Source organism: Morus notabilis, unplaced genomic scaffold (genome assembly GCF_000414095.1).
Source record: "Morus notabilis unplaced genomic scaffold, ASM41409v2 Scaffold1378, whole genome shotgun sequence".
NCBI classification, from domain to species: Eukaryota; Viridiplantae; Streptophyta; class Magnoliopsida; order Rosales; family Moraceae; genus Morus; species Morus notabilis.
In genome coordinates, this window is record NW_010358173.1 from 98,669 (window position 1) to 114,569 (window position 15,901).

A 15,901-nucleotide genomic window follows, 5' to 3' on the forward strand; every position below is an offset into this window, starting at 1 on the left:
GCTTAGGGAAAGAAAAAGCTCTACCCCGCACCAACTCAACCCATGAACAGCCCTAACCACATCCCTAGTTTATGAGGTTTATCCTCAATTCCACCTTAGTTTTTAACTTTTAAAATGATTCACAGTTAGTTCTTGAATATTTATTTTGTTTCAGTTTCAGTCTTTCTGTTAAAGAAGTGTTAAATATTTGACAGAATCTGTGAAAATTAAAGACTAAAATTAAAAATATTTAAAGTTTAAGGACTAAAAAAATATAAAAACATTTAATTTCCACAAATAGTTTTTAAATTTTAAATGTTTTCAATTTTAGTTTTTAATTTAAACAAATTATGTTAAATATTAAACACTCAGTCAACAGATTGATTGAAACTGAAATAAAGTAAAACTTACTAATTGTAGGACATTTTAAAAGTCAAAGACTGAAGTGAGAATAAGTAAACTTCAGAAATTATTTATGGAATTAATCTTTATTATTATTATTATTATTATTATTATTATTATTGTTATTATGTTTTTATAAATATTAGTATAATAATAATAATAATAATAATAATAATAATAATAATAATAATTATTATTATTATTATTAAGACAATTCAGACAGACAATTTTTTTTATTAAAAAAAAAAAAAAGAAAAGACGGACAAACTTTCAACTCTGACGAACTCAACGGACTAACCGACTAGTTGAGATCCAAAGTGATCTACGGCGGTCTTTGATTCTTCCAGATCCAACCATCTCCCTTCAGCACCTCGCCCAATTCAGGTACAACTCGATTTCTCAAACCAAACACCTACCTCTTTGCTTGGTTCCCGAGAAAATTTCAAACTGAAAGTGGAAAATATACGGAGGTTTAATTTGAAAATGATTTTTTTTTTTTTTTTTACATTCTTAATTGCAATTATCGCATTGTGATGGTATGTTTCTTTCAAGTCCTTTAAGAATTGTCATTTTCATGAAAATATACGGAGGTTAAATTTGAAAGTAATTTTGTTCTGAGTTTGAATAATATGATTTGCTTGGAGAATTATCTAAATTTAATGTTTGATATTCATTGTAGCTTAAATGGCTTAAATCGTGGGTGAATTTAGAAAATAGATTCTATACATTGAAATTCTAAATGAGCTAATAGGCACTAAAACTGATGATTAAGGGCCATTTGGTTTACGGATTTAATTCAGTGATTCTGATTTATTGGCAGAAACTTTGTGAGAGTATCATTGGCTGGAATTTTTTTATTCAAATTCTTTATGAGAAGAAAACAATGTAGCTGAATCAGAATCATGGGTTTAAATACATTTATCAGGCGTAAGTAATTAAAATGGCTCTGAAACTGCCAAAGATTTTTTTGAAAGAATTGTGTTTTTATTTTTATTTTTATTTTTTTTGTATGAATGACATTTTGTTTATCACCTTTTTTCTCGGCTCTTCTGCAATTATCATCTCTAAGAATTTACCGTTACTCAATTCCGTCAATTTATAATATTCAAAGCAATTTCTTTTCTTTCCCTTTGGAAAAGCTCAAAGCTAGTTGGTTTAGGTCCACTGAGGGAGTCTTTATTATATCTATACATGTTTATTTATGACCGTGAATTTTGTCACATTACTCTTTATTGAGTCAAATGTCAAGCAATCTGAAGTTATGGATTTGAGCTTCCTGCCTGTAGACACCTGCTATGGGAACAGAAGAGATTAGGAAAGATGCGAACATCAGAAATTGGCAATCGGAGCTGGCCTATGACCAGTGGTTAGCACTCCCTGTACCCGGTTCACGGCCATCGGCTCGCTACAAGGTATATAAAAAGTACCCTTTTAGTCTAATAAAGTTTTGGACAAAGCTAGATTTATTGTAGATCTAGCAGTTTCGTAACCATTGAGGTTATGTAAATTTCGTAAATTGATGATTGGTGTTAATTTCAGCTGAAAGCAGTCTTTTTACTCATGGACCAGATTTTCACCATACCATTTGCCTTTTGTTTCACTGTAGCATGCAGCTGCAGTTGTTGATGAGAAATTATATGTTTCTGGTGGGAGTCGTAATGGGCGATACCTATCTGATGTTCAGGTATCGGAAGGGATTTTCTACTTCTAAACAAAGTCTGTCCTTGTATGTCATATTATATTTTGCTATCTTTGCAGGTGTTTGACTTTGAAAATTTGGAATGGTCTACTATAAAACTGAAACCAAATGCTGTTAAACTTGAAGAGAGTGACTCGCAAGATGTTCTTTCACCAATCTCCAGTCACAATATGGTATGCATTCACTTGATGAGGCGTCCTGTATTTGTGCACTTTTGTGATTTCTTAGGGGGTTTTTTTTTTTTTTTTTTTCTAGGCTGTTCAAATTGGTTTTCAAATATAACTTAGACAATTGCTCATATTTGTGACAGATTAAGTGGGAAAACAAACTTCTCCTCCTTGGTGGGCACTCAAAGAAATTATCTGGTGAAGTCATAGGTTGGTTGCTTCAAGATAATTTGCTTCTGCTTAAGGGACTTTTATTCTTTCTTCCCCACCCTTTTGATTTTTATTTTAAACGTGTTGTATAATATGGAATCTTATGCAATGTTGACGGACTTGTAGTTTGGTTCATTGATTTGGAAACACACCGCTGTGGCATCATGGAGACATTGGGAAAAGTTCCGGTAACTAGCCAACTTTACTGATAACTAAATCTTTGGTTCCTTATCAATTACTGCAGTTCATTCTTGTATTATGTTCATATGGAGAGATTTATTAGCTGTCTACCTGTGACGTGATCCATTTTCTTTTTCCTGTTTTGGTTGCCGGTTATGATTTTCTACGGACGTGTTCATCCCTGTTGTTTCTTTCTTTTAACAGCAATGTTATGTCATTCTTTTGGCACTTGATTGAATATTCTGTGGCTAAGGGATTTGGTATGCTTACATATTCCAGGTAGCTCGTGGGGGACAATCCACGACACTGGTTGGTTCAAGACTTATAATGTTTGGTGGAGAAGACGGGAGCAGAAGATTGTTGAATGATGTCAGTGTTCTTGATCTAGAGACGATGACTTGGGATGTGGCGGAAACAATGTAAGTATCTAATACCTATTCTGGATAACTACTTGTAAGCTTTTGAAAGATTTCTGGATTACTTTCTTGTGTTATGATAGGCAGACACCTCCAGCTCCCAGATTTGATCATACAGCTGCAGTACATGCGGAACGTTACCTTTTAATTTTTGGTGGTTGCTCTCATGCTAGTTTCTTCAATGATCTTCACGTGCTGGATTTGCAGTCTGTAGGTGTTTTTATTTTCGTTTTGGACTGTTGTTAATTTCTTCCCTCTTTATATGTTCATTGATCTGATTGAACAAAAGCCTGTAAGCCAAATGCATACATACCCAAGCATGTTTGGCATTGAAACAATTATTCGTACATACTCATATGTATTGTCTCACAGGATGCTTTTGAATTGATTCAATTTTTCAATAAAGGTTCTTTGGTTATTATCAGAAAAAAATAATATGGTTGCTCCTTGACAAAATTTATCTTTTTATTAAAAGTTTCTAAACTAACGTATTGTTTATAGGCCTTTATCGTTGTAAATTACTTTGAATTTTACCTAATTTCTTGGGTGCTTTATGTCTGCAATAGTTAGCATTCTTTTCTGTTTATAATTGAAGTTTGGCATCATAAGATACCCCTATATTGCAGATGGAGTGGTCCCAACCACAAACTTTAGGTGATTTGGTGGCTTCTAGGGCAGGTCATGCTGGAATAACTATAAATGAAAATTGGTATATAGTTGGTGGTGGAGATAATCGTAATGGTATGCACAATGCTATGTGATTAGTCTATTCAAATGATGCTTATATTTATTTCCTATTTCCTTCGGTAGCTTCCATGATTCCTTTGGTTCCCCTTGTTTGAATAATGCTGCCTGAAATAACTATTTGTTTGCAGGTTGCCCAGAAACCTTGGTCCTAGATATGTCTAAGCTTGTCTGGTCAGTGTTGACTAGTGTGAAGCAAAGAGATCCTCTTGCTAGTGAGGTCACTAATTTGTGCTTTCTTTAATATACTTTTTATTATGATTTTTTGAGCTATTTCTAGATTTCTTCAAGTCTTTTCTGTTTGCCACTACGTTTTACCTTTCAACTTAGGAAATTCTATGGATAGATGTCAGTTGTGGGATCACTTAGTATAACTTCCAAAGCATTATCATAAATAAAAACAGTGTTTTATTTTTTGGTTAAAATCTTGATATGCATCATCCAGCAAGGACTGTTCCTCTTCCCGCATGACCTACTTAGCTGCCTTAAAGAACAGTCTCTGTGTCCCTCTTCTTGGAGCACACATTTGTGATTTGTCATTGGAAAACCAGTGACCTGATATGATTTGTCCTCCTATACGCGAAAGGGTTCAGCATGTACATGAAGAAGAAAGTTACCGTATGTATTGATTAATATGTGATGTATAAATGTAAATTTTGAAACAGGGAGTCAGTGTCTGCTCGGTGTTAATCGAAGGACAGAAGCATCTGGTTGCCTTTGGTGGCTACAATGGGAAATATAGCAACGAGGTAATCTTCTAGTTAGTTAAAGAATATAGTTTATGCATAAGTTGTTTGATCAATAATATTGTGCTCTACCCTGCTTATGACTATGACATGGTGATATGCATGCTGTGGAGGTGGAACCATACAGATTTTATACGTCTTATCTTCATGTATACAGATTTTATACGTCCTATCTTCATGTGTGCTATTCCGCTACTGATGTTTGTTGAAATCTTTTTGGAAGACATTTATTTTTCCATCTCATTTGTGCATCTTGTACTTTTATATTATCTCTTATTTGTTTTCTTTGCCTTTTTCTTAGGTTTTTGTTCTGAGGCCCAAACCGACAGACTTATCACGACCCAAGATTTTGCAGTCACCGGCAGCTGCAGCTGCTGCTGCTTCTGTGACTGCTGCATATGCCCTGAGCAAGAAAGGAAAATTGGAGTCCGTAGATGTAGAGTCAAAATCCACTGGAGTTGTTTCCACAAAAGATGTCGAAATTGAGATCGAGGCGATTAAAGAAGAGAAAAATGTGTTGGAATTGTCACTCGCAGAAGTCGAGGCAGAAAATTCCAAGTTGAAAGGGGCGACTGAAGAAGTCAATGGTACTCATGCTGAGTTGGGGAAGGTATCCTTTTTTGATCAATTACTTGCAAAAGGCAAATCTTTCTCAGTCACTTGTAGAATTTTTCATCATTTGTATGGTCTCCTTTCAGGAACTCCGTTCGGTCCAGGGACAACTGGTAGCTGAGAGATCAAGATGCTTTAAACTTGAGGTTTCTAATTTCTTCATTCCCAGTTTTTATTTCATTTGTTTTTAACTCAATTTGCTAATTTCGTGTTCTTTGGGAAATTCAATTGGTTTTGTATAGCAACTAAGTTTCTCAATGAAAATGTGAATTTTTTAGGCCCAGATCACCGAGTTGCATAAGATGCTGGAATCAATGCAAGCAATAGAGGATGAAGTGCAAGTACTTCGAAGACAGAAGTCTGCATTTGAACGGGATATCGAGCTCGCTTCAGCTGCTCAAAAGCAAGGTTCTGGTGGTGTTTGGCGATGGATTGCGGGAGGCAATGCTTAAAGTTGCATGAGGGCCTAATTGAAAATGATGTTGAAAGTTACCTATCTTTTGAGAAGCGCCAGGCAGATTATTGCAGCGGTCTATTTGAAGAACATATGGTTTTGGTTAAAAATGGCAAATCTCAGTCTGAGGTACTTGTTGACCTTTGGCTATGGTCAGAAATTTTTTAAGGAGACGACAATAAAATGGATAAATGAGTATGCACTACACGCAATTACTTGGTTTTGCTTAAATTTTTATTTTTCGAAAAGAAATTATATTGAAATACTCAATTAGTTGTTTTTTGGTGATATATATATATAATTCTTTTCTATATCTTTTCTTCCTGTGTTATATGATAATGAGAAATTCCTTTGTTGATGGCATGTTGCTGTTTGTTCATTAAAAGAAGCTCCTTTCTTAAGGTTCTGCCCATGACACCGACCTTTTCTACCTCTTGGATGGAGCAACCTGAGAAGTTCCAACGTAGGTAGAATCGAAATTGAGGAAAATATGGCTATCATATCATTCATTAAAAGAATAATACATATATAAAAAAATCTTTCTTGTATCTTTAACACACATAATTAAAAGAGTCAGGAATGATTCTATAGTCATGAAATTCTCTCCTTTGTCAACGTGTTCACCTCTCTTTTTCTTTCTTTCTTTTTTTTTTTATTGTTTTTTGCTTTTTACTTTGTTTTTTTTTCCTTTCCTATATAATTTATTTTTATGTGTTTTTCTGAGATATATTTTTCATCACTTTGTTTCTGTTATAATAATTCTTTCAAATGTATCTTTATTTCATTTTTTTATTGTTTTCCTTGTCAAAAACTCGTGTAGATTTTAATTTTCTTATAGGTTTTTTTTTTTTTTCCTTTCTAGTTCACATTAAATAAATTAGTATAAATGTGTCTATTTAATTTTTCGAGCAAATTGCACTGATACACCCCAAATCATTTAGTTTTTACAGAATGCACATCATACTTTTAATTTTAGCAAACTGCATCTAGAATTTTAAAATTAGTTACAATTGAGGTCCACTAGTTAACGATTGTTATTAAATTGACGGTTTAAGACATGAGATTCGCACATAAAAGATGAAGATCATCATTTTTTAAATCGTATCACATACAATTCTTGTATCTCGAACTATTAATTTAATAACACAATCTGCTATTGTACTTTAATTATAACTGATTCTGAAGTTTGGGGTGTAGTTTGTGAAAATTAAAAGTTAAAGGTGCATTCGGTAAAAGCTGAGTAGTTTAGAATGCACCGTTGCAATTTACTTTTTTTTTTTTTTTTTTGTGTAATGCTAATTATATCAAAAGTAATTCTTATAAATATTTTTTTAATTGGCTCACCTAAACAAATTGTTTCTCAAGTATGTCTCTTTTAAACTGCCTTTGGCTACATGTTAATCCTTCTTTTCTCCTTCATTTTTTGTTTTTTGCTTTTTACTTTTTTGTTTCTGGGGGGTTTTTTTTTTCTTTCTCTTTTGCTTAAAACTTATATATAGTTTATTTTTAATACGTGTCTTTTTGAAATATTTTTTTCCATCACTCTGTTTCTGTTACAATAATTCTTTCAAATATATCCTTACCTCATTTTTTTTTCCTTGTCAAAAATTTGTGTACATTTTAATTCTCTTTTAATGTGCTTTTCTAAAAATTAAAACAGTTTTTTTCCTCTCTTGTTCCTATTAAATAAATTTTGTATGAATGTGTCCCTCGTTAATTTTTTCGTGTAAAACTTATTATATCAAAATTAATTCTTATAATTCTTTTAATTGCCTCACTAAAAAAAATTGTTTCTCAAGTATGTCTCTTTAAAACAGCCTTTTCGCACAATCCTTTCAATTATTGTTTTCTCAAAATATTGTTTTTTTAATATGTTAACTCACTATTTTTTCTTGAATATGTCCCTATTAGGCTATTTAAACATTTTTTTTTCATGCGGCCTTTTCTATTTTTTTTTTTCATATGTCCAGCATAATTAATTTAATTGTGTTGTTTGAATTACCCGCTAAAATATTTTACTTGTATACATGTTCTAATTGTCTATACATATTCAACCAAAATCAAAATGTTGATTGAAATATTTATAAAATCTTTAATATATATATATATATATACATGTACATATACTAACTACACTTTTTAGTCTTTTTTTTTTTTGCTTTCTTTTAATTTTATTTTTATTTTTCCCTTTTGGATACCGCCTTTTCCTTGATTTTTTCTTTGTAATATTATATCTTAAGATGTATTCCATTAAAATACCTTTTCCTTTTAATTTATTTTTGTTTCTTCTCAATATTCTATTTTGTGTTGGTTTTCCCTTATTATATATGTTATATGTTTTCGAATCTATTTCGTTAAATTAATTTTTTTCTTTGTTGTTTTGTCTCTATATTAGACTTAAAATAAATTTTAAATCTGCATGTTCAAAAAATATAACATATTGAATATTATGCGTGTTTCAACTAATTTTATCTAAATGGTTCACTCCACTTTTGCTTTCAGGAATGCTGCACCTATGCCATACGTTTAACAAATTCGGTTAAAAATGCAACGATATTTTTTACATGATATGTAAAGTGCAAGGGATACGAATAGGTAAGTAAAACAACTATAAAATAATATTGTTGGGATTAAAAAAATATAATTTATTAATTTATCAGTAAATGAATATTTATTAATTTAAGAAAAATTTTATATGTTAATAACTTATGCCATCTTGGTACATATATTATTTTTTTACCAAGATTTATTTATAAGTTATAAATAAAAAAGATAATGGATGTAGTGAAATTAATATGTTATTATGCATTTATAGAGATTAGTATCTTATGCATTCATTTATCGCGGTTTTACGGTATACATCATTTTTTAATGCAAATGTTAATACCAATTGTATATTTGGCACTAGAAAATATGATAGTTAGCATATGTTATTTTAATTTGTACTCCAATACATGAAACAATTTAAAATGCTAAATCTATTTTTCCCATAATCATTACACTTTGAAAGTTATAAAAATAAAATTTATTTTTAAAATAATTTAAAAATGCATAAGTTACAATGATTACATAAAAAGAGTAAACATATCAATGTATTATATGATAAATAATTTAAAAATGCATAAGTTACAATGATTAATAATTTGTCATATGTTATATATGGTGAGAAGTTTGTCTCATAGTGTATTATATGATAAATTTAACATAAAAAATAACACTGTATTAGAAAGTATTTTTGCATTTAAATGTTAAATTTATAATTGACAAATAAATTATAGCATCACACCAATTATATATGATTGCGTTGGAGATGCTCTAAAAATTTATGGTAGAATGTAAGTACATTTTTATAAAAAAAAAGAAAAAAGAAAAAAAAGAGGTGAGGTGAATGATTCACCCGACTTTTGGAAGAGAACTCCAATTTTGTGGAAAAAAAAAAAGAAACATTTTGTTATGATTTTTTCGGGAAAAAAAAAAAGCCTCAATCAATTATGGACTAAGCATTCCATCTTATCGGGACATATGTACAGGCTTTTTAGCTGAATCCTACATCGATTGTGGACTAAACATTTCGTCCTTTGTGGACATATATATTGACTTTTTAGCTAAGTCCCACATTCATTGTGGACTAAGCCTCATATCTTCTATAGGTTTATAAATAAGAGCTATTTATTATTCTAAATCATCCCAAAATTAGAAACCAAATGAGCATACATTCTTTAAAATTCGGCGAAGATATATATATATATATAGTGAATGTTAGAGGATTGGGGGAATTGATGTCTTGTGGATGATTAAAATTGAAGCATCTTATATTTCTAAGAAAGATGCGTTCAAAATGTTTAAGTTCATGTTTGATTTTTCACATGCATAAATATTATATCAATTATTATAAAATACATTTATAATGATCTTTTTAAGTTTCATGGGAGATTTCCTGAAATAGGATTTGTGCTTAGCTATAAATAAATCTGCATGAGGGCTTTCATAACTTGGACCAAAGAAAATTCAACAAAACAAAAACAAAAATAAAAAAATTAAAGACAAGATGCAATGGTTTGAAATGAGTGGATTTGAACTTAGTTTAGGGCAGCTCAACTTTACACTTTTAAAGTCGAGTAAGATATGTAATTACCATTAGATTATACCTCACGTACTTGTATAGTTCACATTTTCTTGTTTTCTTTTTTGTCTGCCTACTAAGATTGTTTTAATTTTGTTAGTACCGGTTTGAGTCTTTCTACTAAGTTTGTTGTTAAATTTATTGCAACAAATATAAGAAACACATGAAATAGTAAAAAGACGCAAGAAGTTAGTATCGCAGTTCGGTAACCACATATTCTGCGGGGCCACGCCCAGATGATGAACAATCCACTAAGTAAACAATGTTATAATTGAAATGGACTTAATCAATCTGAGACTCCCTCTCTAAATATGACGTCTATGAACTTATAACTACCCAATAGACTTACTCAGCGAGCATAACTCGACTTAACGTTGAAATCCCTTCAACAATACAGTTTTATTCTAAAAACCCAAATTCAGCGAGCTCCCCTCAACTTAACATTGAAGTCCCTTCAACACTTCAAATCATTTTATCCCAAAGACTACAAATTCTTCTCCTAACAAATGTGAAAAACAAAGACTTACAAACATTAATGCAGTCCATAAATTTCAATCTGTTGCAAAATATGTTACAACAAAACAGTAAAATCTAGTCTAAAGTCAACTTCTACAGATTCCAGATATTCTCTCCATAAATGCAGTTTCAATCTTGCAGAACACTATGAATCTGGACGTTTTTTTGTAGCAATGTAGAATCCTCTTAGCAAAGCGACTAACTCATCAAAATTCAACTTTCCACAAGCACATACAAGTTGACTTCAATCAAATCAAATCAATGAAACAATTTCTTTATAAGAGTGCTGCAAATCAAAGTTGCCTAATCACATTCCATCATCATTCAAGTTATTAAAATCACCGTAGTTGACTCATCAAAATAAGAAACCATATAAGAAGAATAGATTTTAAATCAATTAACATCATATCAATCTCAATATTTCTTAAATAAATCAACACTGTAAATCATTTCCAAAATAATGTCAACACTCACAAAATCAATCAGCATATCAAACTCAAAATCAAATTCTTTAAATTGCAAAATAATGTCAATCAAAAATCCCAACAAATTTGTTGCATGCATATTGCAAAGGATGAGACAAATATTAGATGCTTTTTTTTTTTTCCTTTCATAATAGTGGCTTCATTTCATTTATAAATTAGTATTATTCCAATTCAATAACAATAGGGTACCCATAACAATGTATAGGGGTAGCTCTGGAAGCTACACTTAGACGGCGGAAGAGTGTGCGCACGCATTTTAGCTTTTAGAAGTTCTACTTATCAATATTCCTGATTACGATTAGCATTTATTTTCTTTTTATTTCTTTTTCGAAAACTTTTATTGACACTCCGTTCTTTTATTATTAACACCCCAATATTTAAATTATCATATTTTATTAAAAATATAAGCTTACAAGTTACACCCCTAAGGCTTTACCACTAACAATAAAGCCGAATAAAACAAAACTTGGGACATCTGAAATCAATCAAACGTCATAATTTATTTTTCTTTTGGTTTGTCTATCTTTTGTTTAACCTTCCATTTGAGCTGAATCCTTGAAGTAGGGTTATTTTAACATAATAGTTTTGTGACGTATTCTTCACGTATTGTCATATTAAAAATACTTAAAGAGTTTTTTGTTTACTGAATAATGAGAAATTCATTTATATAATAATTTAAGGATTTTTTCAATTTATTTTAGAAAGAAATATGTGTAAAGATAATAATGACGGAAAAAATTAAGTAGACACACATTTGAAGAAAATTATTTTAACGAATTAAAATTAAAATAAGAACACATACAAAAAAATTACTCTTATAGAAGTAGAGTGAGGACATCATATTTTTTAAAAAACACAAAAATATAAAATAAAATGTATAAAAAATTCATAAAAAATAAAGATAAAAATAATAAAAAAAAAAAGAACTAAGGGGAGGGCTGCCATAGAGAAGAGCTTTGACTTTTTAATGTATTATTAGATAAACAATTTTTCAAGCGCAAAGGCAAGCTTTCAAATGAAACCAGGAACGTATATATAGTATTTACATTTCATTTTCTTTTATATTTTTTTTTCTTTCTTTGGTCATGTTTTGTTCACAGTTCCTAACTAGGATTCTGAAAGTGGGTGAGTGGGGGACAAGGACCTTTTTTTTTTTTTTTTTTTTTCTTAGTTGTCTTTTTTGGTAATTTCCTAATTCATAGGGTGTATTCTTTATATTTATGTGGGGTGTGAATATAATTTTCCTTTTTCTTTTACAGGTTTAGTTAGCTTCCCCTTGGAGAAAGATTGCTAATATTGTGTTTATCGAATTACTAGAACATGACCACTAAAGAACCTATAACTTATGATAGTTTGTTGATTCATGATGTATATTAAATTTAAATAATTGAGTTAATTACATGGTAGTAATTCAACTATATTTATTAGTAGCTCTTAGTATATCTTCAAACTATAACATTCTAAAATTTTAATACACTTTACAAGAAATATGTGATTGGTTGCATTGTAAAGAAATATTACAGAAAAACTTATTATTTCTTGAATTGGTCAGTATACATGAGCAAAAATAAAAATAAAATAAAATTTATAGTACCAAGTATTATGAGAGCAATGCTAAGTCAATTCTATAATCAAGTTTTTTTTTTTTCTTTCTCTATAATCCATCTTCCCAAAATACAATCATTTTAACACTCCTCTCCCCTCCTTATTCCTTTACACCATCTCCTATTTTATTTTATTTATTCCTTTATATTATATCTTGTTTTCTTTCTCCTCCGTCTTTCAAAAGAAGGCTAGCCATACAATATTTTATAGATTTAAATTGTAAATAGTACTTAAGTTTTATTAAGTTAAAATGTCAAACATGCTCTTTAATTAGTTGAAGCACCCATGTTTGAAGGTAAAAAAAAAAAAAAAAGGCATTAGACAGCAACTACACTTTCAACTTCAGTAGAAAAAGTCAAATGCACCCTTGGTTGAAGAACAAAAACGAAATAAATGGCCCGTTTAGTTCGCTAATTTGAGTTAAGATGTGACTTTATATGAGAGCTTTTTACTATAGTAAAAAAGTTATCTTTCTCTATAATCCATCTTCCCAAAATACAATCATTTTAACACTCCTCTCCCCTCCTTATTCCTTTACACCATCTCCTATTTTATTTTATTTATTCCTTTATATTATATCTTGTTTTCTTTCTCCTCCGTCTTTCAAAAGAAGGCTAGCCATACAATATTTTATAGATTTAAATTGTAAATAGTACTTAAGTTTTATTAAGTTAAAATGTCAAACATGCTCTTTAATTAGTTGAAGCACCCATGTTTGAAGGTAAAAAAAAAAAAAAAAGGCATTAGACAGCAACTACACTTTCAACTTCAGTAGAAAAAGTCAAATGCACCCTTGGTTGAAGAACAAAAACGAAATAAATGGCCCGTTTAGTTCGCTAATTTGAGTTAAGATGTGACTTTATATGAGAGCTTTTTACTATAGTAAAAAAGTTAGATGTGACTATTTCTAAGAGCTTTTTACTGTAGTAAAATTTGAATTCTAAACTCGAATCGGTGAAATGAACGGAAATGCATCCCCTCTTCTATAGTATACTGGCATGGGAGACGTGCCTAAGGCAGGTCCGTGTTTGTAACTTTTTTTTTTTAATTTTACTTTACTTTACTTTACAATTTGTATTTTTTTTAAAAAAATACAATTATTTTCTTTAATTATTTCTCTATTAAAATATAAATAAATATGCAAATAAATCAACTTATAATTTGAGTTGAACTTAAAAATACATTTTATTGAGAAACAATAAAAATAGCAAGTATTAAAGTAAAACCACGCAAGTAAAAAGGTAAAAAAAAAAACAATTTATATATAAGCATACACAAGGAGTTGAAGAACAAAAAATAATATATAATGACAAACAATAAAAATACAATATTTAAAAAAGAACAAAATCAAAAGAACAAGCAAGTAATGCAAGCAAAAGGTTGAAGAACAGCTCAACATAATTGAGAAAAAAAATATTTTATAAGGCAAAATTTTAGGAAAAACAAGTTTATAAGCAACATTGAAATAAAAATTAAAAAAGAATAAAAAATAAAACACTCATGAACAAAATTAAAAAATATTTAAAGGGCAAATATTTGAAAAAAAAATTTATAAGCAAAATTAAATAAAAATGTAAAAAGCAAAGACAAAAGGAAAAAAGAGAGAGGAAGATATTGATATTTTAAAAAACAAGCAAAGTTAAAAAAAAAAAAAAAAGATGCTAACAAGCACACTGTTGAAGTACGAAAGTTGTGCCTCATCCGCTTTTCTTAGAGGATGTTTGGTAGAGGGATTCGTTCCCTGATTCGAATCATGATTCATGATTTGCTACAGTATTTTCTCTCACAAAAAATTCACGTAAATCGAAAATGGTTCGCATCACATGGTTCGAATCATATGGTTATATAAGACTAGCTTGGGAGACGTGCCTTAGGCGCCCGTTAGTAACGGTTTTTTTTTTTCTTTTTTTTTCACTTTGCAATTTGCATATTTTTAAAAACAAATTTATTTAAAAAATATTAAATTTGATAAGTCATGTTTCTATACAAATATTTTTTTATTTGTTTCTCTATGAAAATGAATAAATAAGTACGCTGATAATTCAAGTTAACAAGACATGCAAATAATGTTTTATTTATTTTTTCTCTTTTTAGGGATGCCAATAATGTTTTAATAACAATAAGCATAAATAAATATAGCCAATTGTAACTAAAAAAAATGATATCATAATTTTTTTTTATAATAACAGTGTAAAGTTATTCGGAAGTTTTTAAATTTGACCTAAATAGAATTGTGGCTGTATGAAAATCAACAATTTCGTGTTGTGCATAATAATGGTTGAAAAAAAAAAAGTTGGAAAAAAATAGATACATCTTCTCGACTATAATAGTATAGATGTATGTTCACAAGTTAAAATATTTATGTAATAAAAAAAGATACTAAATGAGGTGTTTAAAAAGAAAATTAATGAAAAAATATTTTACCTGAAAACCAAATAAAAATTTTAATAAAGAATGGGGAAAAAAAGAAGAACAAGCAAATGCAAAGCAAAAGCATGAAGCAAAATGTGGAAGAAAAATTCAAAGTGTGAAGGTAAGAAGTTGAAGAAAAAAAAGTGCAAAATTAATCCACACATACTAACTTATATTAAGTATCTAATCATTTTTTTAGGGATGCCAACAATGTGTTAATAATGATAAACCTAAATAATATAGCCAATTTATAATTATTTTTAAAACTAAAAAAATGATATTCATAAAAAATTTTCCCATAATAAGTTTAAAATTTTAACCTAAATAAGATTATAATTCTATAGAAATTAATGATTTCATATTATGCATAATGATGGTTGAAAAAAAAATTGAGAAGATATATATCTTCTCTACTATAAGTATAAATTCATTAGTGAAAATACTTGTGAAATTAAAAAAAAAACAATAAATAAGGTGTTTAAAGAGAAAATTAATAAAAAAATATTTAAATGGAAAACAATGAAAATACAAGATTTAAAAAAGAAGAAGAAAAAGAAAATTATTTAAAATACAATCAAAGAAAATGGGAAGGAAAAAATTTAAAAAACATAATTTAAAAAAAAAAGCTTCAAAGTAAACCCAAAAAAAAAAAAAAAAAAAAAACCGCAACTAGGCACACAGTTGAAGTACTAAAACTTCAATTATATAAAAAAAAAATTAATGAGGTGTTTAAAGAGAAAATTAATGAAAAATATTTCAATGGAAAACAATAAAAAATACAAGATTTAAAAAAGAAGAAGAAAAAGAACAATATTTAAAATACAATCAAAGAAAATCTAAAGGAAAAAAGTTGAAAAACATAATGAAAAAAAGAAACCAAGAGAAGTAAGTAGGCACACAGTTGAAGTACTAAAACTTCAAGGGTAATCTTAACAAATACTCTTTGAAAGTGCATGGGTCATAATTTTTATCTAACTCTTGATTCATAACTTTTTTTATTCAAATAATTATACTAATAAAATGATATTTATTAAGAGTAAGGAATAAAAGTTCAGACTCATGCACTCTTAAGTGTAAATTTTATAATTTTTTCTGTGCATCCGCGCTTCTTATTATAGAATTTAAATTGTAAATAGTACTTAAGTTTTATT

At 29.1% G+C, this 15,901-nt stretch overlaps 1 protein-coding gene across 4 annotated transcripts; it reads left to right on the top strand.

Annotated features, from left to right (window-relative positions):
* Positions 1-639: 639 nt before the first annotated feature.
* Positions 640-6,025, top strand: LOC21391383 (acyl-CoA-binding domain-containing protein 4). 4 transcript variants are annotated; one of them, XR_002901641.1, is made up of 15 exons: positions 640-765; positions 1,668-1,793; positions 1,988-2,065; positions 2,140-2,253; positions 2,391-2,457; positions 2,584-2,645; positions 2,917-3,056; positions 3,137-3,263; positions 3,680-3,794; positions 3,929-4,017; positions 4,463-4,546; positions 4,845-5,153; positions 5,242-5,301; positions 5,434-5,738; positions 6,012-6,025. XR_002901641.1 is itself a non-coding variant. In XM_024161667.1 (14 exons), the coding sequence occupies exons 2-14, from the start codon at positions 1,677-1,679 to the stop codon at positions 5,605-5,607; spliced, it is 1,536 nt and encodes a 511-aa protein (XP_024017435.1). In that variant the 5' UTR covers positions 640-765; positions 1,641-1,676; the 3' UTR covers positions 5,608-5,814. The 4 variants fall into 4 exon arrangements, 3 of the variants coding, with proteins under 3 accessions (XP_024017435.1, XP_024017434.1, XP_010090434.1); XM_024161667.1 differs by lacking the exon at positions 6,012-6,025 and having other exon boundaries at positions 1,641-1,793; positions 5,434-5,814; XM_024161666.1 differs by lacking the exon at positions 6,012-6,025 and having other exon boundaries at positions 1,654-1,793; positions 5,434-5,814.
* The last annotated feature ends 9,876 nt before the right edge of the window (positions 6,026-15,901 follow it).

Bases quoted from the DNA above. Each gene is read 5' to 3' on its own strand.
- LOC21391383 (XM_024161667.1), top strand. From the start codon at position 1,677: ATGGGAACAGAAGAGATTAGGAAAGATGCGAACATCAGAAATTGGCAA. The intron at 4,018-4,462 runs GTCACTAATTTG...ATTTTGAAACAG, and splicing joins GAGATCCTCTTGCTAGTGAG to GGAGTCAGTGTCTGCTCGGT. The intron at 4,547-4,844 runs GTAATCTTCTAG...CCTTTTTCTTAG, and splicing joins ATGGGAAATATAGCAACGAG to GTTTTTGTTCTGAGGCCCAA.